Raw genomic sequence first — 22,553 nt, 5'->3', positions numbered from 1 at the left:
CACTAAGAGCAGGGCCCCCGCTTGGCCGGTGAGTCGAGCCGGCCCTTCCCCATCACCGGCTGCTGTTGCTTCCCTCCTCCCAGCACTGATGCTAATCCAGTGGTTTCCCTCCCTCTGGAAAAGGGGGGTTTCTGCCAGAGTTTTTCCAGGCTGGGCACAGGGAGGTGCTCCCCAACACCCGCTTGGGAGTGAGATGCTGGAAAATCCTGCCCAGGCTTGGCTGAGTCCCTGCCCTGGGATAAAGCTCCCAGGGCCAGCGATGTGTGGAGTCTGGGGGGTGCTGGTGTGCACAGTGCATACATATATGTGTATGTATGTATATATGTATGTATATGCATGTGTATACATATATGTATGTGTATATGCATATGTATGTGTATGTGTATGTATGTATATATGCATATGTATGTATATGTGTATGTATGTATATATGCATGTGTATGTATATATGTATGTATATATATGTGTGTATGTATATGTATGTGTATATATGCATATGTATGTATATATGTATGTATATGTATGTGTGTATGTATATGTATGTGTATATATGCATATGTATGTATATATGTGTGTATGCATACGTATGTATATATTTGTATGCATATGTGTCTGCATATGGGAAAGCAGCCCCAGCTGCTCACACTGGTACTGGCGTGCCGCTGATGCTAGTGGTGCCAGTGATGCTGATGTCAGTGAATGCAGCCACTGATGCCAGTACCAGTGATGCTGATACCGGTGATGCCAGCGATGCTGATGCCAGTGAGTGCAGTCACTGATGCCAGTACCAGTGATGCTGATACCGGCGATGCCAGTGATGCTGATGCCAGTGAGTGCAGCCACTGCTGCCAGTACCAGTGATGCTGATACCGGCGATGCCAGCGATGCTGATGCCAGTGAGTGCAGTCAGTGATGCCAGTACCAGTGATGCTGATACCGGTGATGCCAGCGATGCCGATGCCAGTGAGTGCAGTCAGTGATGCCAGTACCAGTGGTGCTGATACCGGTGATGCCAGCGATGCTGATGCCAGTGAGTGCAGTCAGTGATGCCAGTACCAGTGATGCTGATACCGGTGATGCCAGCGATGCCGATGCCAGTGAGTGCAGTCAGTGATGCCAGTACCAGTGATGCTGACGCCGGTGATGCCAGCGATGCTGATGCCAGTGAGTGCAGTCACTGATGCCAGTACCAGTGGTGCTGATACCGGTGATGCCAGCGATGCTGATGTCAGTGAATGCAGTCACTGATGCCAGTACCAGTGATGCTGATACCGGTGATGCCAGCGATGCCGATGCCAGTGAGTGCAGTCAGTGATGCCAGTACCAGTGATGCTGCTGCCGGTGATGCCAGGGCCGCTCATGCCGATGCCGATGCCGGTGCCGGTGCCGTTGTACCCACTTCTCACCGCTACGCGGCGCCCTAGACACAGAAGCTGCCGCTCAGTGGCCGTGCTCAACCGGCAGAGGAGGCGTGGCCGAGGGACTAAGGGGCGTGGCTTTCCTTGGGGGGCGTGACCTCACGGTGAAGGGGCGTGGTCTCTTTTGGGGGGCGTGGCGTCCGCCTGGCTCCGCGGGCCGTGTGGCGGAAGCGGAACTGACGGTACCGGGCTCGGTGCTGACGCCGGCACCAGCGCCGCCATGGGGGGCAGAGGCGCGGTCCGCGTCCCGGACCGGTGAGCACGGACCCGGGTCCCCCCTCGGCCTCCCCCGGGGTCTTCCCGGCCCCCGGAGCCGCGGCAGGGAAGGGCCCCCGCGGCCTGGGTGGCTTTGGGAGTCCCCGGGAGGGGAGGGAGGGGGGGCGGCGGCGGCGGCCGGGCCGCGGTTGAGCCGTTTAACGCTTCCGTGCTGTGGGGTTTAGGTGGACCGACTACATCCCGGTGGGCAGGAGGATACCGGGAACGCGCTTCATCGCCTTCAAGGTGCCCCTGGGGAGGGTGAGTGCGCGCTGGGCGTGTGCAGGGTGGAAGTGGCGGCGGGGAGGGGTCGGTGTGTGGAGGAGCGATGAGCGTGAGCAGGGCGTTGGAGCTGGGTGAGCTTTAAGGTCCTTTACAACCCAGGTCCTTTACAACCCCATGATGCTGGGTGGTGGCACCTTGCCCTGAGCATTCCCCCACCACCACCACTGTGTTAGGGCAGGAGGGATGCTGTGAACAGCTCCCACTGGTGCTGCCGGGAGCCTGGGGGCTGCGCATCCCAAGGAATGCAGTGCCAGAGCCAAGGTTCAGGAGCAGGGGGTGGGAGTTGGTCCCTGCTCTCAAGGAGCAAGGGATGGGACAAGAGCAAGCGGCCTCAAGCTGCCCCAGGGCAGGTTTAGATGGAGCTGAGGAACAATTCCTTCTCCAAAGGGTGCTCAGGCATTGGAACAGGCTGCCCAGGGCAGGGCTGCAGTCACCGTCCCTGCAAGTGTTCACACACCGTGGAGACGAGGCCTCAGTGCCATGGGTTAGTGGTGGCCTTGGCACTGCTGGGCAACAGTTGGCCCTGATGAGCTTAAAGCTGTTTTCCAATCAAGCTGATTCTGTGTAGGATCCTGCTCTGCTCTGGAGGGGTCTGAGCAGGGCAGGTACTCCTAAAGCAAACCCTGGTTAATGTCCAAGGGGGTTGAGAAGCTCATGGCCAGGAGTGGTGCTGTTTGCTGCCCTCTGTTTGAGCTGAAGCCCTGTTTGATGGCTTTCACCGTACAAAAACTTCACTTTCTGTGAGTGCTTTTTCACACTGCAGTGTTCTGCCACAGGGAAAAGTCTGCTTTGTACCCTCAGCTGAGCAGCCTCAAAGCAGCAAGGGCCTGAGCATGTTCTCCTTTGGCTCACTGTAACCTGTGTGTCCATATGGCTTTGCCTGAGCCCTTCCCTTTGGAGGGATGATCTTTGGGCTCTTTCTGGAGCGTTCCTCCTCCAGTTCACAGTTCACCTGATTGTTAATATCAGCTCTTAAACATTATTCCCTTTTAGAGCTTTGATCAGAACCTTCATCCAGAGGAGAGATTTTCACCCCATGACCTCATTAAGAAAATCAAAGAGCAGAAGGAAGAGCTGGGCCTGATCATTGACCTGACCTACACCACTCGTTACTACAGGCCAGAGGTGAGTCTTGATCCTGCTGCTGAGGAAGTGAAACTCTGTGTAAGCCCTGACATTGCTGGCAAGGAGCAAGATGTTTCTTGCAAGAAGATAACTTTAGTGTGAGGCACTCAAATCCTCTGGCAGGGGGATGAGTTGAGGCATTGAAGGCCCATTGGGGTGGGGGTTTCATCCTCAATCGAGTTCAGGCCTGGAGTGTTTAAACTCTGTTGTGTAGATCCTCTTTGTCCCAGTCAGCACAAGTTTTGTGATCCCCTAAACCTATTTTTGTAGGCTTCTCCTGAGCAAATACTTGCTTACAACCAGCTTTGCCTTGTGGTATCAAATGTGTGGATAATGGCTCGGAAAAGTGTTCCAGCCTCTACGTGTTCCCTGGGGAGGAAAGGCAAGAGAAATGAAAATGCCAAAAGGCTGCTCTGGAATACTGGGCCTATGCCCAGGGGGTGAAGCAGAAGTGTTCTTACCTAAAACAGAGCTGCTGCTGCTCTGTTGGTCTTACCTGAAAAGCTGCTTCTGGGTTTATGGTGTGTGCTTATGTGATAAGAATCCTTGTGCTTTCTGTGGAAATCACTGACTGACTTTCTTGTAGGAGCTCCCAGCCTCAGTCTTCTACTCAAAGATCTTGACAATGGGACATCAAATCCCAAACAGGCACACCGTTTCTCAGTTCAAATATGTTGTAAAACAGTTTCTGAGAGACAACAGAAACAACAGTAAGTGTGGATTTCCCTTGAGAAGGGCACTGCAGGGCTGGAGGCCAGGGATGTTTTAATTGTAGAATCCCAAACTGGTTTGCATTGAAGGGACCTTAAAGCTCATCCAGCTCCAACCCCTGCCACAGGCAGGGACACCTTCCACTGGAGCAGCTTGCTCCAAGCCCCTGTGTCCAACCTGGCCTTGAACACTGCCAGGGATGGGGCAGCTGCAGCTTCTCTGGGCACCCTGTGCCAGCGCCTCAGCACCCTCACAGGGAAGAGCTTCTGCCTTATCTCCAACCTGAACTTCCCCTATTTCAGTTTGAACCCATCACCCCTTGTCCTATCCCTACAGTCCCTGATGAAGAGTCCCTCTGCAGCATCCTTGTAGCCCCCTTCAGACACTGGGAGCTGCTCTGAGGTCTCCACACAGCTTCTCTTCTCCAGGCTGAACAGCCCCAATGTTCTCAGCCTGGCTCCATACGGGAGTGTGATTCCATCCCTGATCTGGACTTGCTCCAGCAGCTCCATGTCCCTCTTGTGCTGAATGAGCAGCATGAATTTCTTTTCCTCTTCTTGGCATGTGAATGTCAAGACAGTAAGTTTGGATTGTTGTGGTGAAGGGATTACTGCTGGCTCTCTGATAATTTGGCACTGAGTTGAGCTTTAATTGCATTTGAGAGTCCATCTCTAGGCTCTCTGTAAACACAGATGACTGTTAGTGTTTGGGAAACATGGGATGGCTTTTTGTGGAGCTTTTAAATACATCTTCCATGTAGTGAGCTGTGTGACCATGCAGATAAACTCGAGATTAACTGAGTTCATGAGTCAAATCAGTGGTTTTAATTAGACATAAATATAGTGATGTTGGTGTGTGGTCCCTTGTAGTCATTTATGCTGGTGTCACTGCTGGAGGGTGAAAGCAAACGGGCTTGTTCTGGTGGGATTTTGGAGTAAGGCTGTTTAAATATAACCTGATTTTGGTGTCTTACAGATAAACTCATAGGAGTTCATTGCACACATGGCTTGAACAGAACTGGCTACCTGGTTTGTAGGTGAGTCAAACTGGGTTCAGTGGTGGCATTGCCAGCTGCTTGGTGCTCCAGGAGGAAACAGAGTTGCAGCAATAAGTCAAGAGTCAAGTGAACTTGTGTCATCCCAGATTTGCAAAGATTTAGAGCTTTTCAGCTTTGAGAAGCTTGTTGTTCGGGACACTTCTTGGCCCAAATTTCAGCAGCCCAAATTCTGATCCTCCATTCTGGCACAGAAATAGAAGTTCTAAAAACTTCCCAGTTACTCCTTCTTGTTGAGTTAGCTCAAACCTCTCAATGTTTCCATAGCTAATTGTGTAATTAGAGTTTTCTTGCTGTACAGGTACCTGATTGATGTTGAAGGCATGGAGGCAAACACTGCAATTGAGTGTATGTATGTGTGTGATGTTCTTGTTGGGTGCAGGGTGTTTATTGTGGGCTTGTGATTTAGATGGTCAGAAGACTTGTGCTCGCTCCAGGAAGGTAACTGTGATTTAGCTTTGTGTGTGTTCCTGTAATGTGGAATGGGAGCTGGATCAGGACTGCAGAGAGGGAGAATCCCCACCCTGAGCTGCTGCTCACATTCTGGGGGTGCAGCCCAGCACATGGAGGGGGTTCTGGGCTCAAGCTCACGCTGAAGCCAGGTCATGGCAAGCTTCTCCTCACCCAGCATCCCAATTCCTTCTCCTCAGGGCTGTCCCATCCAGCCTCCCCCAGCCTGTGTTTGTATTGGATTTCCCCAACCCAGGGGCAGGACCTTGCTCTTGGCCTTGTTGAATTCCATGGGGTTTGCCCTGATCCACCTCTAAGGCCTTCAGGGTCTCTCTGGAATTAAGTTTATGGCCTGACTGTGGAGCTAAGCCTGGTTGAGGGAACGTGGTGGGCACTGAACAGGGGTTGGATCACTGCAGCTCTGCCCTGTGCCAGGCTGTGGTGTGCAGGGCAGTAACACTGAGTGAAGTCACCCTGTGTGACCTAAGCATGTTAGTGTTGGTTGAAGGGGTTAAAATCCTTCTAAAGGATTTAAGTCCTCTGCAGCCCCTGAAGTGACATGTACAGAGTGTTGTTGCAACTCAGACCTGTTTCTCTTCAGTGTTCAACAGAGCTCGAGGGCATCCTATAGAGAGAATCAACTATATCCAACATCTTCAGCAGAGACCTGTAAAAAAGTGAGTCTTTTTGTGTGCATAATCAAGTGTGTGCTCAGGGAGAGCTGATGTCAAGCAGCAGGTGCTTAATGTGACTGGCTCCTAGGAAGGGAGATCGAAGGGGCCAGTGGGAAAGGATGAAGGTGGGGAGCTGGGAGATCTAGGTTGAAAGATCTACTGCCATTCTTGTTTGGGGAGCAGTGATGCAGAGGGATGGGGGCTTTAAGTGTAGAAGAGCTCTTTGGATCATTTGTGAATGGTTGGAACAGTCAAAACATGCGGATATCTTTTTAAGGAACTGGGGACTAAATGGATTGGACTCGGACTGCTTCAGACAAAAAGCTGCCCCTACCCCAGCCAGCAACAACCAGATGATCAAACATTATTCACATCATTCAGACCAGTTCCCCATAGCGGTGCCCAGGTAGGTTTTTGGCTCTTGAATTCCTTTCTCATGTTTAAGACCCTTAAACTTGGACTTCCACAAGCTACATCTTGGAGAGCACGCAAGAGAGCCCTGCCTTGCCAGCTCTGCAGAGATGAGCTTTCAGGTCCCTTCCAACCCAAACCACTCCATGAAAACTTCCCTTACTGTGACTTCTCCTGGTTCTGACTCCTGACTTTTCATTCCAGGAAATCTGGCAGCCCCAAGAAGAGCCGTAGGAGAGGTGCCATGGCACAGACACAGACACATGAGCTCAGGGCGATGGATCCAAGGCAGCCCCACGGGCTGGCAGCGAGGAACTGTCAGCTCTTGCTCCCCACCAAGGAGCAGAGCAATGGACTGTTCTTTCCCCCTCAGAACCCCCAGTTCTGCCCAGCTCAGGGAATGCAGCCTGCCAGGAGACGCAGGCACCATCACTGGAAACCTGTTGGGACAGCCTAGGGAATGTTGTCCGTAAGGAAAGCCCATCCAGGGCTGTTTCTGCCATCCCTCCGGGATGGGTCTCGGTGCTGGAATGGGTGGCTTTGCTGTAACCTTCACCAGCCATTGGGAGCTGTAATTGTTCCCAGTGCAGCTCTTTTAGCTCAGTTTTCATTTACTTTCTCTGGTGCTTTTACAAATCCCGCAGGAATTTTGTCTCCTCTGGAATTCCAGAGGCGGAGCTCTGCTCCCTCAGGGAAGAATAAACACATTCACAAATGGACTAACGCTGAAGAAACATCCGCAGGAGCATCCCTTTAACCATCAGCTGAAAGAGTCTTCCTTATTTTTCTCAATACAACAGATTTTATTCAGCCTAAACTCCATTATTTGGGTTTTTTGTCCTTTTCACCCCCTTTCGCTGCAGTAAATCCCCACAGTGCATAACCCCCGAGCCCCACTTGCAGGGCAGTTATTCCTCCCTGCTTGGGCCGACCCTTCGGCTCTCCCCTGAGCCCGGCGGTGCGCTCTGCCCTCCCCACCGTTTTGGGGTGAAAAAGCGTGTTTTCGGGTTGGGGCGCTGCCCCTTTAAGGTGACGACGCTCAGCGAAGGGAAGCGCCCTCTCGTTCGAGGGGGAGCGGGTGGTACCCGGATGTTGCCGCGGCTCCTGATTGGCTGTTTGAAGCGGGGCGGGGCAGCCCTGTCGGCGTCGCGGGCAGAACCCGGAAGCGCTGAGGGGAGGCGGCGGCAGGTCAGGCCCGGGGCCGGGGCCATGGGCGGCTCAAGGGGGCCGGGGGGGGACCGGGACAAGCGGGCTCCGGTTGGGGGTTGTCCCCTGAGGTTCCCTTCGTGGGGCTCCGGCTGCGGGTGTCGTTGCTGTTAGGAAGGGGGATGTGGTTTGGGCCTCCCCTTGGTTTGTTGTGGGGCGCTGGGGCTCCTCCGCTCTCCCCTGCAGGGTGTGAAGGAGAGACCTTAAAATGAGAGCCGTGGGGAGGGCTCTGGGTTTGGGGGGTGCGGGGGGTGTCATGGAATGGCAGGTTTGGGTTGAAGGGAGCTTAAAGCTCCTCCAGCTCCAACCCCTGCCACAGGCAGGGACCCCTTCCACTGGAGCAGCTTGCTCCAAGCCCCTGTGTCCATCCTGGCCTTGAGCACTGCCAGGGATGGGGCAGCCACAGCTTCTCTGGGCACCCTGTGCCAGCGCCTCAGCACCTTCACATAAATCACTTCTGCCTTATCTCCAACCTGAACTCCCCCTGTTTCAGTCTGAACCCATCACCCCTTGTCCTATCCCTACAGTCCCTAATGAAGAGCCCCTCTCCAGCATCCTTGTAGCCCCCTTCAGACACTGGAAGCTGCTCTGAGGTCTCCACGCAGCTTCTCTTCTCCAGGCTGAACAGCCCCAGTGTTCTCAGCCTGGCTCCATACGGGAGTGTGATTCCATCCCTGATCTGGACTTGCTCCAACAGCTCCATGTCCTTATGATTTCTTGCTGCCCAATGGTGAGAGGAAGAGGACTGTAGTTTGGTGGCTGGCAGCTCGGTGGGTGCTTTGGCCACTTTATCTCTTGAGGTGCTTTGGGGATTAAAGGGGGAGCTCTGGATTGAAGGCACCAGGGAGTTACCACATGGGAGTGAGTGGTGTTTGTCATCTCCTGGGGTAGGAGGATTGTGGAGCTTGGTTGGGGGTGACTGAGAGCTCTGCCTTTGAGGAGCAACTGAACCCACCCCTGGTAGAAGCAGCAGTGAGGAAGAGAAGCTGAAGGTCACTCTGAGCCCTATAAGTAAGTACTTTGGCACAGCTACTTCTGGCAGGACTGCATCCTACAGCCCTTATTTAGGGCAAGAGGCCTGTTGAGCCCCCTCCAGGATTTGGGCTCAGAAACATGAACCTTCCAGCCTGAACAAGGGACTTGTGCTCCGAAGTAACCCTAGAAGGGCAGCTCCTCTGCTGCTCAGGATCCTCAGGTCAGATCCTTAGCTCAGCTCAGGACCTTTCCCTTGTTTAGGAATGAGTCACAGTAAATCATGCTAGGACAAAGGGGAATGGCTTTAACGTGCCAGAGGGGAGACTGAGATGAGCTCTTAGGCAGAAGCTCTTCCCTGGGAGGGTGCTGAGGCGCTGGCACAGGGTGCCCAGAGAAGCTGTGGCTGCCCCATCCCTGGCAGTGTTCAAGGCCAGGTTGGACACAGGGGCTTGGAGCAAGCTGCTCTAGTGGAAGGTGTCCCTGCCTGTGGCAGGGGTTGGAGCTGGGTGAGCTTTAAGCTCCCTTCAACCCAAACCATTCTGTTCTATGATTCAGTTGCATGCCATGTGTGGCAGTTGAGTTGCTGGAGGGTTTGTTGAGCTGCTGTGGATTCAGCTCTGTAATTTCACAGGGAATTTAACCCCTAAGCTGGTTCTGGGGTGGCTTTTCCAGGGGAAAACTGCTTTTAGTGGAGAGGGAAGAGCATTGCTGAGTGTGGGCTTGCTGCCTCTCAGACAGTCTCGATGCTGCTTCCTCTGCTTCAAGTTCATCGACTTGTGCCATGGCTGAGAAGGCTCTGTCAGAGGCAGGCACATGGATCAGGTCGAGGTGCATTCCTGGGGCATCGGGTGTGCCTCCTGCAGCACAGAGCAGAGAGGGATTGTGACTGTGCCCAGGCAGGAGCAATCTGGGCTTGAGCTGGTTGGGTGAGGGCAGATCTGCTGAGCAGCACTGGCTTCAGCTCCCTTCTCACCTCGCCGCTGTGTAAGCGAAACCGTGCACACTGTGAAGCTGGTTCTGCTTGAGGCTGAATGAAAAGCTGTGATCATCTCGCCCCAAACCAGTGACCAGAACTAGTTCTGTTGTGCAGAGAGACAAGTGGGAAGGAAATGCTGTTTTGGGTAGGATTTGGTTGGGTCAGACCCATGTCATCATTACCATGGCCTGATCTTGAATTTGTGGCTGCTTTTCAGGTTGTCAAGGTAAACATCCAAGCACTGTGCCCCAAAAGAGCTGGGCCTCTCCCAGTTCTCTTCCTAAGGACCTTGCTTGGCCCATGAATTAAATGCTTTTCTGCTGAGGGGGGTGATTTCTATGGAGGAGGGCGAGGTTGGACAGAGCTTGGGTGACACGGTCTAGTGTGAGGTGCCCCTGCCCATGGCAGGTGGTTGGAACTGGATGATTTTAAGGTCCCTTCCACCCCAGCCCATTCTATGATTCTATAAACTGGGTGAGTTACCTGTTTGACACTGGTTTTGACGTGTTTGCCTTTCCTCCCACCACAGCTTTGATGTGTGGGGCTATGCCTGACCACGCTGACATCAGCCTCCCACCGGAGGAGCGAGTGCGACGACTGATCCAGGTGGGAAGTGCTGTGGAAGTGAATGAGGACATCCCACCACGACGCTACTACCGCTCCGGGGTGGAGATCCTCCGCATGGCCACCATTTACTCTGAGGAGGGCAACATGGAGCATGCCTTTATCCTGTACAACAAATACATCACGTAAGAGCAGCGTTGCTTGGCTTGCAGCAAACCTGTGGTCCATGCAAGGGGTTGTGGGCTTGGTGTTCAGTATTTAGAGCGTGTCTAAACGCCGGGAGGTCTTGCTGAGCTGGAAGAACTGGGTTCTGTCCAGAGCTCTGCTCCTTTGGAATTCCAGTTCCCACATAGGTGAGGATGGAGCTGGTTCCATTGACCAAGTGATGTTGTAAGGGTGTGAGGCAGAAACCCACAAACACCACTCACCTCTTTGCAGGGTGTTTGTAAAAGGTCCTTTGGAAACCAGGCTCATCTTGTGTTCCTCTGCTACAGAATACTCCTGTGAGCAGGAGGGAGGTTTTGTCACTCTAGAGTGGTTATAGATTGGCCTTGATTGTCTCTAGGTTAGCCATGACATCATATGGATTGGCAAGGATCCATGATCAAGGATCTGTGTATCAGGTATCTACCTGGAAAAGACATAGTCTGGTTGGTGGTTTCTCTAATGAACCAGCTTCAGAGGAGAAACCTGCTTTTACACTGGAATTACTAAAGCCTTTTACAGCAGGCTGTGAGTTCCTCCTTCAGGTGCAGGGACCAGTTGTAGATTTAGTTTCACATCTCAGAATGTGATGCCCCCTCAGCCATGCACGTGTACACCCAAACCCTTCTCAGGAGGGATGTAAGAGGGAGTTCTGGGTCCAAAGAACTTAATCCCAACTAACTGTTGAGTTTCTTGGCTACTGAGCACCCTTCTAGAAAGCCCTAGATTATATATAAACCCAGCCAACACCATGCTTGGTCGTTCATCTGCCTGGTCTCCAGCTGTAGGGTCTACATTCCATGTAGACAAGTGCAGAGCTGTATTTTCTTGCTGTCATCTCTATAGCTGCCCAGAAACGAGCCATCTTGGGTCTGAAACCCCACTGCTGTGTCTGCCAAGCCGGAGCGTGCACTCCGGTGACGTGGTGTCAGGTCTGGATCGTGTCTGAGCAGCCTGACTACGAGCAGAGCAAGTGTGCTTCTGTAGCTGTGCCTCTTGGTGTCTAAAGAGCTGAAAACTGGGATCCTCATAAAATATCCCAGTGGCACAGAGTGTCCTCTTCCTGTGGGTTTGTTGGCCAAAAGCCTGGCCTCCTGCTCCCACTCGATGCTCTCTGGTGTGGTCTCTGCTGTGCCCACACTACCCACTTATCCAGAATGTGGCTTTTCTCTCTGCCTACCCCCGTGGGCAGGATTCCTGCTCCTTAAATCCAGTGCATTTTTCTCTGATTAGCTTTTCTTCCCGCCTTGCACTTCCTGAGCTTTTATGGGCATCACAGGGAGGCTGCACAGGGAGCTGGGGAGTGTAAAGCCCTTGGGAAGGTTTCCAGGCTGGTTACGTAGCTGTGGCCGAAGGAGAAACTCTTTAACTAAACAAATGAACTAAAAGCACCTTCTCTGGTTCATTAGGACACTGATAGGTGCTGGTGTGTTCTTCCCTCAAATACTCATGGCATTTATGTTTGCTTGGCTGCCAGGAAGGGGAAAACCTTCCCTGGGTGTGATATCTCCAGTGATGATGCTCCCCTGGCTTCTCCAAAGATAGGAACTTGATGTCATCATCTCATTTCTTTAAATGAAGATGTGAAGCTGTAGCTGAGGAGGTATAGGAGTTTCTAGATGTCCTTTTCCAAGGGGGATGATCCAGAAGGCAAGAGTGGGGTGCTGGTGGTTGGAGTCTCTCACAGGACTTGCTCTGCTCTCTTCTTTCTAGAAATGGGACCTGAATTCCTTCCCCAGGGCTTCACCCCACATGTGCAGTCAGTGCTGTGTTGTCCTTCCTCAGAGCCCAGCTGCCTGCTGGAGTGTATGGCAGCTTCCCACATCAGGCTGTGCCTTTGATAAGGGGAAGACTCCAGCTCTGGGAAGTACATGAGAGCCTCTTGGCTTGGTGTGTTTGATGGGATCCTGTGTGGGTCATTTTGGCTGCACAGCACCTTTCTTTCTCATGCAGAAATGAAGCTTATTGCCCAGCCCTCATAGGAGGCAGGAGGGCAGCACAGCTATCTGCTCTCATGAGACCTGAATTGGAGCATTGTGTGCAGTTCTGGTGTCCTCAGCATCAGGACATGGAGCTGTTGGAGCCAGTCCAGAGGAGGCCATGAGGATGCTCAGGGGCTGGAGCAGCTACCATATGGAGCCAGACTGAGAACATTGGGGCTGTTCAGCCTGGAGAAGAGAAGCTGTGTGGAGAGCTCAGAGCAGCTTCCAGTGTCTGAAGGGGCTACAAGGATGCTGGAGAGGGGCTCTTCATCAGGGACTGTAGGGATAGGACAAGGGGTGATGGGTTCAAACTGAAACTGTGGATGTTCAGGTTGGAGATAAGGCAGAAGCTGTTCCCTGTGAGGGTGCTGAGGCGCTGGCACAGGGTGCCCAGAGAAGCTGTGGCTGCCCCATCCCTGGCAGTGCTCAAGGCCAGGTTGGACACAGGGGCTTGGAGCAAGCTGCTCCAGTGGAAGGTGTCCCTGCCCGTGGCAGGGGGTTGGAACGGGATGAGTTTTCCAACCCAAACCATTCCATGATTCTATCTCTTAAAGACTAACCAGACTGGACTTTTAACGTGTGTCTTGTAAGACATCTGCTTGCTTGTCTTCTTGAACAGCTTCTGTATTGACCTGAGTGGATGTTTTCGTTACATCCCCATCGGGCACACTAGATTTGATTTTGCTGGAGCCAGATAAGAAGGCAAGCAGACAGACATGTATTTTCTGTGGTGTTTGGGCTCCTGGTTTGCTGCATGGCTGTGAGCTGCCAGGGTTGGAGCCGGGGGTTTGTGTGGGGTGTTGGAAGGCACTCGAGGGACGTGGTTTGGCATGTGTGCCACAGCACTCTGTATAAATAGCCTGTGATGTGGCTGCTCAGTGCCAAACAGCTGCTGCTTGGGGTGGACTCGGGAGCAGGAGAAGCTTTGAACCAGCTCGAAACTGCTGGTTCCAGTGTTGCCAGGCCGTGGTGGGATGTCAGTAGGAAACATGAACAGTTCCTGCCCTTCTTCTGCCTCCATCCCCAGCCTGCCACTGCCTGGTCTTGTCCCAGAGATTTCCTCTGGCAGCCTGAGTCCCCTCTCATCCTGCTGCCTGCTTTCCCCCCTTCCTGACATGTGAAACCCCAGCTGTCTCCGCTGGTTTTTCCATCCTCTCCAGGCCAGCATCTGCTCTTAATCCTTTTTAATTAATGCCTTCCATTTTAATCAGCTCGCTGCTGGCAATGAGCACTGCCTTGTTTTGTCTCCTCGACACAGTGACCTACTTCATGAACAACCACTAGCTGGGAGCAGGGACCTCGCTGTGTGTTTCAAATGGAGAGGGAGCTTCTCTGTGGCTCCAGGCTGTGACGTGGTTATGCTGATCCCGTGGCCTCTGGCAAGAGCATCCTCACCCTCTCCGTGGCAACCAGGAGCATTTGGGGTTGCAAAAAGTCTTTCTTTCTCCCAGAGGACTGAGGTTTGAACCAGCTGGGTTTATTTACAGCACACACAGAGGCTTCTCAGCGTGAGGAGTGTTCTCACTCTGTCCCCTCTGAGTTCTTCCTGCTTGGTTTGTTTGTGCTGCTCCCTGGGGTACAGTCTCGTCCTCACTACCCTTATTCCTTGTGCCTAAAGGATCTGGAGAGCATCCTTCTTCAGATGCTGAAGTGGTATAAGAGAGCCACAGAGGAGGGCAGGGATTTTGCCTTACGGCCACAGGCTTTTGTGGACTCAGAGCAAGCACAGCTCCACTAGCAGGAGACAAGGACTCAGCTGAGCTCACCTTGAGCACGCTGTCTGCTTGTGCACAACCGGGGACTTGATACCAGAGAGAGCTCAGGGATGCCTCAAGCCTGGGGAGCCTCAGAGAGATGAACCAGAGTGAATTGTCCTGTGTTTGCAGGCTGCTTTCCTTGTTCTAGTGCTTGCAGGACTTCTAGAGCTTGCATCTTCACTGCAGAGCTCACTGGCAGGGGAACATTATCCCATTTGTAGAGAAGCTGAAGCTTAACCTGTTCATAGTCACAGAGAGTGGAACTAGATGAGCTTTGAGGTTCCAACCCAACCCAGTCTGTGATTCTGTGAAGTCTGCACAGAAGCAGCTCTGCTGCCTGAAACACTGACCTGACCTTGGGGCATGGTTGAGGACACAGAGCCAAAAGGCTCCTGATGCAGAAGCTGGGGATGTGAACATGCTTTTAGCTTTCCTGCAAGTTTTCTCTTTTCAAGGTCTGAGCTGATTTCCCCATCTCAGGCACAAAGTGTTCCTTTGTACAGAAGGACCATGTGAGCACTGAGTCAGCTGAATCCTTGAGCTTGTGTGTGATCCCCTTGGATGCTCACAGAGGTGTAGGCAGGTGCCCAAGGACCTTTCTGAATCTCTGCCAGAGTCCTTGGTGGTTTAGACCAGCTTGTTAATGTTTCTGTTCAAAACAAAAGGATTTATCCCTGAGGATCATCTCCAAAGTCCAGGTGTGAGGTGCTCCCCTGGGACTCAATGAGATCTGTGTGCCTGAAGAGCTCAGGAGGCTGTTACATGATGGCTTCCTGCAGAAAGAAGGTGACTGTCCTGATTGTGGGGAGCACAGGGCCCAGGGAGGTGGCAGAGCAAGGGGGCAGTGCTAGAGGGGCATGCTCCATGACCCCAGATATGCCACTTAGTGTCTTGTGTTTGTCCCTTTCTGCTCTGAGATGCAGTTTCTCTCTTGTATTTACAGGCTCTTCATCGAGAAGCTGCCACAGCACCGTGATTACAAAACTGCTGTCATACCTGAGAAGAGGGAGACAGTGAAAGTGAGTAGTAACAAGGCCAAGACTTTAATGCTGCTGTTGGAAATCCTTTGGGGTTATGAGCCCCATGGGATTTTCGTGGCCCTGGGGCGAGTGAGCCACACAAACACTGGGAAGCAATATCTGAGGGGGCCAACAAGGATGCTGGAAAGGGACTCTTCATCAGGGACTGTAGTGATAGGACAAGGGGTGATGGGTTCAGACTGAAACGGGAAGTTCAGGTGAGATATAAGGCAGAAGTTCTTTACTGTGAGGGTGCTGAGGCACTGGCACAGGGTCCCCAGAGAAGCTGTGGCTGCTCCATCCCTGGCAGTGTTCAAGGCCAGTTTAGACAGAGCCTTGGTCTAGTGTGAAGCGTCCCTGGTCATGGCAGAGGGTTGGAAGTGGAAGAGCTTTAAGGTCCTTTCCAGCCCAAACCATTCCATGATTCTGGGCTGTGGTTGTCCACTTTACTTGCTGCTGAGCATTGGGATGTCTTTTTGTTCCTGTTAAAGTCCTTGCATTTCAAAGACCACGTGGCTTTTCCATGCATGGTGGCTGGATGCTCAGCGTGGTGGTGCTCAAGGGATTTGCCACAGGATTCTTGGACACAAGAGGCTACTGCTCCTCTCTTCCACATTGAGCAGAAGAGCAAAGGACAATGCTGCCGAAGCTCTTGCTCAGTGTTGTTGGTGTTGCTGTTTGTGTCACCCAGATACAACCTCTCTGCAAGCCTGCCCACACGTGGTGCAGCTGTTCAGCCCTTCCTTCCTCCTGGATGGTTTATAACCTCTGGGTGCTGCCTGTCCATCGATTCTTGCATCTCTTCAGGTCCTGTTTGCCTTGCCTTGAGGCCATCACCCTGTCCTGACTGTGTTTCCTCCCTTCAGAAACTGAAAGAAGTAGCCTTCCCCCGAGCTGAAGAGCTCAAGAAGGAGCTGTTAAAGAGGTACGCCAAGGACTATGCTAAGTACAAGGAGCAGAAGGTGAGTGACAGGAGACTGGAGACCTGTGCTCCCCAGAAGACCCTGAGCCACAAAGGGTGTGGAAAACAGCAGGTCTCCAGGGTTCCCTGGGTGTTCTGGAGTGTGATGCCTGGGTAACCCCACCCTGCAGGGTCTAGCCTCATCACTGCAGCACAGGGTTATTATGATCATGTCTCTGCTGCTGGTATGTGAGTGAATCTGACATAGGCCCCTCTGCATCTTTGTGCATCCTGGAGGCAGTGAGCTGACTGTTGGTTGGGGTTTTGCCCTCTTTGTCACAACATGAGGTTTAGGTCTTATGGTACTCAGCAGGTAGCTGGTAACAGCACGAACAAGGATCTAGGGTTGTGTGGGCAAAGTAGAAAACTGCAGTCAGTTTTGCTACAGACAAGTGCAATTTTAGAGATAGGATAGAGGGGAATCAACCTGGAATTCCATTTCTGTGGAATAAGGAGGGTAAGACAGCAGTTTTACTGCCCTGGTCTGGCTGGCTCTCCTGATGGAGGTGTGGATCTCTGTGTTATAAGCTGAAGCTTCCTTGCAGGGGGTGCTTTTTGCTGGTTACCTTTTGAAACCCCCTGGGATTACTGAGGGTCTGCAGTGTGGAGGCCTCGTGTTCCCCTGCCTGCTGATGTCCCATGGTGTTTCCCCTTGCAGAAAGCGGAGGAAGAGGCATTTGCACGCAATTTGGCTTTGCAGCAGCAGCTGGAGGAGGAGAGGAATCGGGTGGCCCTGATGAAGCAGCAGCAGGCAGAGCAAGAGCAGTTCCATGTCTTTGAGGAGATGATCCGACGACAGGAGCTGGAGAAGGAGCGCCTGAGGATAGTGCAGGAATTTGGACAGCCAGAACCAAGTCCTATGGCTCTGGATGGGCCCCTCATCCCTGGCATGGAAAAGCCCCCAACTGATTCAATCCCAGTCTCTCCAGTTCATCCTGCAAGTCCATCAGCGGGGACTGTCTCATCCAAACCTCCTGTTGTGGACAGGTCTTTGAAACCCAGTGCTTTGGGAAGCACAGAAAACAGTTAGTACCCCTCAGTGCACCCTTCTCCCTTGCTGGGCTCAGCCAAACAGCCAAAGAGCTGATCTGTTGGGAGGCTCTTGGAAGTATCTGATTGTGATTCCATCCCGTCGGGGGGTTTGGCTTTCCAAGTCACTGGATGTTGTCCCTGTTGTCCTGTAAAGGTTTGTAGGGCTGGGGAGAAGTGTTTCCTCTTGGGAATTGCCCCCACCATGCTTCCTTAGCCTAATCTCTGCTGATCTAGGGGCTACAGCCTGTTTGGCTTTCCTAGATCCAAATGTTGGAGCTTGGGGTTGAGTTCTTGGCTAAGGCTGACTGAATCCTCTTCCTCACGAAACCCTCTCTAGCTAAATATGGCTCCAAAATACTGATTCAGACACTTCTAAATGAGTAGTTCTTGACCAGTGGCACATCTTATTTAAGTAACATTCTGTAAGTGGGGGGGAAGGTGTTCATTGTTATTAACAAAATATTGGGGGGTTTAACACATTGCTAAAGGTGTTTCTCTGTCTATGTGCCTTTACCCTGTTCTGAAAGAGGTAGTCACTGCCCTTTATGAACCATCTCGGTGACTTCAGTGTCTGTGACTACCATTGTAAGGGTCACCGTTAGAGCAGTTCATGTTTTTAGGATGATTTTCCTCAGCCTAATCCCTTCAGGTACTGACCTAAAGGCCCATTTCTCCAGTGTCCCTGACTGTCATTGTGCTCCCATTCTCCCCACAGATGCAGGCATGGGCATCCTTCGCCAGGTCATTGTCCCTAGGGAGCTGTGTCAGAAATTCCTCCAGCTGGCTGATGCCAACACAGTCCGGGGTGTGGAGACATGTGGGATCCTCTGTGGTAAGCTGGTAAGGTGCTAATCCTGATTAAGACCCTTCAAGTGGCACAGGGACCTTTTGTCAAGGTGCTTTGGAAATGGCTGGAGGACCCTGATTCTTGCCACAGAAGGCTGTAGTGCTGTTTAGCTGATGGCTCGGCTTCCATGTGAGTGTTAGGGATAGAATCATAGAATGATTTCGGTTGGAAAAAATGAAAGACATCTACTCGAGGGATGATGATCTAGTTGGTTGGAACTGGATGATCTTAAGATCCCTTCCAACCCAAACCATTCTATGATTCTAATTCCAACCCTCTCCATCATCCTTGTAGCCCCCTTCATACACTGGAAGCCGCTCTGAGGTCTCCACGCAGCTTCTCTTTTCCAGGCTGAGCAGCCCCAGTGTTCTCAGCTTGGCTCCATAGAGGAGGTGCTCCAGCCCCTGAGCATCCTCATGGCCTCTTCTCCATGTCCTTCTGATGCTGAGGACACCAGAACTGCACACACTGCTGCAAATGGGGTCTTATAAGAGCAGAGAGGCAGAGCTCCTTTGACCTGCTGGTCATGCTAGAGGATGATCTGCCTCTTCTTTCCCTCGCTTTTACGTTAGGATCTCCTTATACTGAGTGAGGTGCCAGCTGCCAAGTCCCCATGGGTATTCGGTTTCCTCTCTCCTGCCTCAAGCCCTCCCATGTTGCCAGTGACAGGCAGCTCCGGTTGTTTGTCCTTTTGATACCAGCAGGACTGAGGTGTCCCAGCTGTGAACTAGGACCCCCACCAAGACAAGGGTGTGCAAACACTCTCTGGAGACAGTTCTCCCCCAGACAGTGTTTGCATGCCCAGGTTTCTATTGGCAGCTCCATCCTGTCTCCCTGAGTCACCTGGGGCTGCTTTGCTCGCAGAAGTGTGCTTTAAGATGAAGCTGTTTGATGTGGCAACTTTCTGCAATGCAGCTGCTTCTAAACTCATGATGATTGTTTAATTATGAGGCATCATCTCCTGGTGAGTGGAGAGATTCACTCAGTGGGTGTCCTGGGCTTCTCTGAGCTCTTGTGGGTGCTCTGCACAGCAGGGGAAATTAAACAGAAAGCCATGTGGCATGCTCAGACTCAGAAAACCCTGTGACTCCTTTGCTAGTAACTTGCAGTTACCATGTCTATGACCCATAACTGGATGGTGAATGCATCCATGGGCTTGTTTCCAGACCTGCTGTTCCCCTGGCCAGGCCCCTGAGCTCTGAATGCAGAAGGACCATGTTCCAAAGCTTAGGAAATTACCCTTGTTTCCTGCTTGGGGGTGTCTGGTGGGTAACAGCCTCCCTGTGCTGCCTTGCAGATGAGGAACGAGTTCACCATAACCCACGTCATCGTTCCCAAGCAGCACGGGGGCCCCGATTACTGCAACACAGAGAATGAGGAGGAGCTCTTCATGATCCAGGATCAACACAGCCTTGTGACACTGGGCTGGATCCATGTGAGTCTCTGGTTCCTGTTTCACTTCCCAACTGGCCTTAAATTCAGGCAGGAGAGAAAGGGGTGCATGGAACAGGGCTGGTGGAGGAGAGTTTACTGGAGGAGATCATAGAATCACAGAATGGTTTGGGTTGGAAAGGATCTTAAGATCATCCAGTTCCAACCCCCTGCTGTAGGCAGGGCCACCTCACACTAGACCATGTCACCCAAGTCCCATCCAACCTGGCCTTGAACATTGCCAGGGATGGAGCATTCACCACTTCTCTGGGCACCCTGTGCCAGTGCCTCAGCACCCTCACAGGGAAGAGCTTCTGCCTTATCTCCAACCTGAACATCCCCTGTTTCAGTTTGAACCCATCACCCCTTGTCCTGTTGTTACAGTCCCTGATGAAGAGCCCCTCTCCAGCATCCTTGTAGCCCCCTTCAGACACTGGAAGCTGCTCTGAGGTCTCCACGCAGCTTCTCTTCTCCAGGCTGAACAGCCCCAATTTTCTCAGCCTGGTTCCATATGGGAGCTGCTTCAGCCCCTGAGCATCCTCGTGGCCTCCTCTGCACTTGCTCCCACACCTTGGCGTGGAGATGGCAGCATCCTCTGGTTGAATTTCTCCCTCTGGTGCCATCCCAGTCACTATTCACACTGCTGGAGACACCTGGGCCTATGTTAAGTTTGGGTCCCTTCCTAAAGCATCAAGCCCTTTGAAGTGGGACACATGAAGCTCATGTTTCACCCGGCTAAAAGCTGATTCCAGGGGAGTCCCTGACTGTTGGGTCCTGAGCTCCTGCTCTCAGCACAGGGCCTCTCCCATGCTGCATCCCTGTAGTAGCGCTGCTTTTCACAGGGAACTGTGTGCTGCTCTGCCCTGGGATGTGCCAGCTCCAGATTCCTCTGCTGGCTCCAGCAGTGCCCTGTTCCCTGTCCCTATGGAGCCTTTGGCAGTCAGATCCCTGCCAAGCAAAATGTTTGGTGCTGCTGAGTAATCTCTAGAAAGCAGCAGCTGCCTCGAGGGCTTTGACAAGTAAATGCCTGCTGCAGAGTGCCTGATATATGCAGTGTGGCTGCTTTGGGGTTGACTCTTCAGTGACAGCTCCGTGACATTCAGGGACCCTCAAGGGTTCCTTGGACCTTTCCACTGGTCTTGGCAACAAAAAAAAAGCCCTAACAGACAAAAAAAGACCTTTAGGCTGTGAAATCCACCTGTGAGATGGGGTTGGGTGAGGTGCTGGTTGTCTCTACAACCCTTGGCCATCTTGGTGGAAGTGGTTTCTTGGAGGCCTTTGGCAGTGGGGTACCTAAAAGTGTTGTGCCTTGAAGTGTGACTTCCTGTGGGATATGGCCAGAGATGTGGAACTCCTCCTGTATTCTGAATGGAGAAAGAGGAGATGTTTTGGGACAATCTAAACCTCTTTTCAGTGTGTTCTCTGTGCCATCCAAGGAGCTGTGTTGCTTCCCTTGTTGGACACGGTCCCTTTGGACCAGCTCTCCAACCCTGCCTTAACTTCCTCTCTTATGTTGTCCTGTGTTGCAGACTCACCCCACGCAGACAGCCTTCCTCTCCAGCGTCGACCTGCACACACACTGCTCCTACCAGATGATGTTGCCAGAGTCCATTGCTATCGTGTGTTCTCCAAAATACCAGGAGTAAGTATGGATGTGGGTAGGGAAGGCCTTTCCCTCTGCCTGTGATGACCCACCAAAAGGAGGCATTGAAGGGGTCTTTACCACAGCCCTTCCTCTGTCGGATTCCTGATGTGGGTATAAAGCATCAAGTCATCAAATGAGGCTGGAAGAGCACGTGTGAGTTGACAGCTCTTCTGAGCTGGTTTGGGGGGGTTGTATCTGGGCAATGGATGCCCACCTGTAGAAGGGGGCTTTGGACAAGGGCCTGTAGGGACAGGCCAAGGGGAATGGCTTTAACCTGCCCGAGGGGAGACTGAGATGAGCTCTTAGGCAGAAGCTCTTCCCTGGGAGGGTGCTGAGGCGCTGGCACAGGGTGCCCAGAGAAGCTGTGGCTTCCCCATCCCTGGCAGTGCTCAAGGCCAAGTTGGACACAGGGGCTTGGAGCAAGCTGCTCTAGTGGAAGGAGTCCCTGCCCATGGCAGGGGTTGGAAATGGATGAGCTTTAAGCCTCCTTCCAACACAAACCATGCTGTGACTCTGGATTCTATGGAAGGAGACTGGTCTGCAGCTGCAGGGCTGTGGAGAGGAGGCTCTGGGCACGTGGGTGTCCTGCAGCATCCTTGTCCGCTCTCACTTGAGATGAGCAGGCTCAAGCGTGCTCCTTGAGACCCAGCAGAGGGGCTTCTCTTTGCAGAGGCTTGAGCCACACAGAGGTTGTGTTTATTTGCTCTAGGACAGGGTTTTTCAAGCTGACAGAGCATGGCCTGGACGAGATCTCTTCCTGCCGGCAGAAAGGATTCCACCCGCACTCCAAAGACCCCCCTCTCTTCACTGTAAGTGACCCCACGAGGCAGCAGGGCTGCAGGACCACGAGTTGAATTGGTGCCTGTGTCTGTGCTGGGCTGTGACCCAGGACAGGAGGGTCAGCCTGGCAGGGTATGGATCTTCTAGATTTGAGGTGCGGGAGCTTTCGCTCTTGTTAGTGCATATTGGTGCGATGCAGAGCAGAAACAGGTCGAGGAGGTGGCAAAGGCTTGGGGTGTGTATTTGTGTCTTGCTATGGTCCCTGTGGCACTGGGCAGGGCACTGGTTCCTGGTCCATGAGGGCTGTTCTGTGAAGTACCCTGGGTGCAGGTGGTGTTAGGAGGCTCACCTGAGCTGGATAACATCTGGATAACCCCCCTGTCCCCTCCTTCTCTTCCCTTCTCTTTCAGACCTGCAATCACGTGTCAGTAGTCGAGAGAGACGTAGTCCTGATGGATCTCCGATAGGCCTCTTGCCTTAAGCACATACAGGAAAGCATCTACCCAGTTTCTGAGCCTAGGGAATTGGTTTTGTCTCCTGTAGCAGATGATTTCCACCGTGTAGTGATCCTTCCCCTTCCTCCCCCAATAAACGCGGTGAAATCGGTGCCCTGACCTCAGTGGGAGCATGTGAAACCTCAGTGCCTGGCATCAGACTGGTGAAGTGGTGCTGAGGTTCAGGGTGTGGGGAGAAGCTAACTGGGAATTCAGAGATGGGAGCTAACAGCAATTGTTTAATACTCTAATCTATGGCTTAAATAGCTTCTGGGGAGGGGATTCCTCATGATTCGC

General features: G+C 52.6%; 2 protein-coding genes across 5 annotated transcripts; both read left to right on the top strand.

Annotated features, from left to right (window-relative positions):
- The first annotated feature begins 1,631 nt into the window (after window positions 1–1,631).
- On the top strand, window positions 1,632–6,875 carry DUSP11 (dual specificity phosphatase 11). Its single transcript, XM_057402508.1, has 9 exons — window positions 1,632–1,673; window positions 1,859–1,934; window positions 2,952–3,083; window positions 3,670–3,793; window positions 4,770–4,830; window positions 5,150–5,196; window positions 5,900–5,975; window positions 6,250–6,378; window positions 6,588–6,875. Exons 1-9 carry the CDS (start codon window positions 1,639–1,641, stop codon window positions 6,838–6,840), a joined length of 933 nt encoding a protein of 310 aa, XP_057258491.1. The 5' UTR covers window positions 1,632–1,638; the 3' UTR covers window positions 6,841–6,875.
- A 543-nt stretch (window positions 6,876–7,418) lies between these two features.
- Window positions 7,419–22,369, top strand: STAMBP (STAM binding protein). 4 transcript variants are annotated; one of them, XM_057402498.1, is made up of 10 exons: window positions 7,420–7,571; window positions 10,070–10,289; window positions 14,991–15,066; window positions 15,933–16,028; window positions 16,686–17,052; window positions 17,775–17,899; window positions 19,204–19,341; window positions 20,867–20,979; window positions 21,692–21,791; window positions 22,173–22,369. In XM_057402498.1, the coding sequence occupies exons 2-10, from the start codon at window positions 10,075–10,077 to the stop codon at window positions 22,227–22,229; spliced, it is 1,287 nt and encodes a 428-aa protein (XP_057258481.1). In that variant the 5' UTR covers window positions 7,420–7,571; window positions 10,070–10,074; the 3' UTR covers window positions 22,230–22,369. The 4 variants fall into 4 exon arrangements, with proteins under 4 accessions (XP_057258483.1, XP_057258481.1, XP_057258482.1 ...); XM_057402499.1 differs by lacking the exon at window positions 7,420–7,571 and adding an exon at window positions 9,667–9,766; XM_057402500.1 differs by lacking the exon at window positions 19,204–19,341 and having other exon boundaries at window positions 7,419–7,571.
- The last annotated feature ends 184 nt before the right edge of the window (window positions 22,370–22,553 follow it).

This window comes from Pezoporus wallicus, unplaced genomic scaffold (genome assembly GCF_028554395.1).
Source record: "Pezoporus wallicus isolate ANWC-B61680 ecotype Strahan unplaced genomic scaffold, APGP_CSIRO_Pwel_v1 contig_2348, whole genome shotgun sequence".
Lineage (NCBI taxonomy): Eukaryota > Metazoa > Chordata > Aves > Psittaciformes > Psittacidae > Pezoporus > Pezoporus wallicus.
The sequence above is the reverse complement of the archived record's forward strand: the minus strand, read 5'-3'. Positions and strand labels throughout refer to the sequence as shown.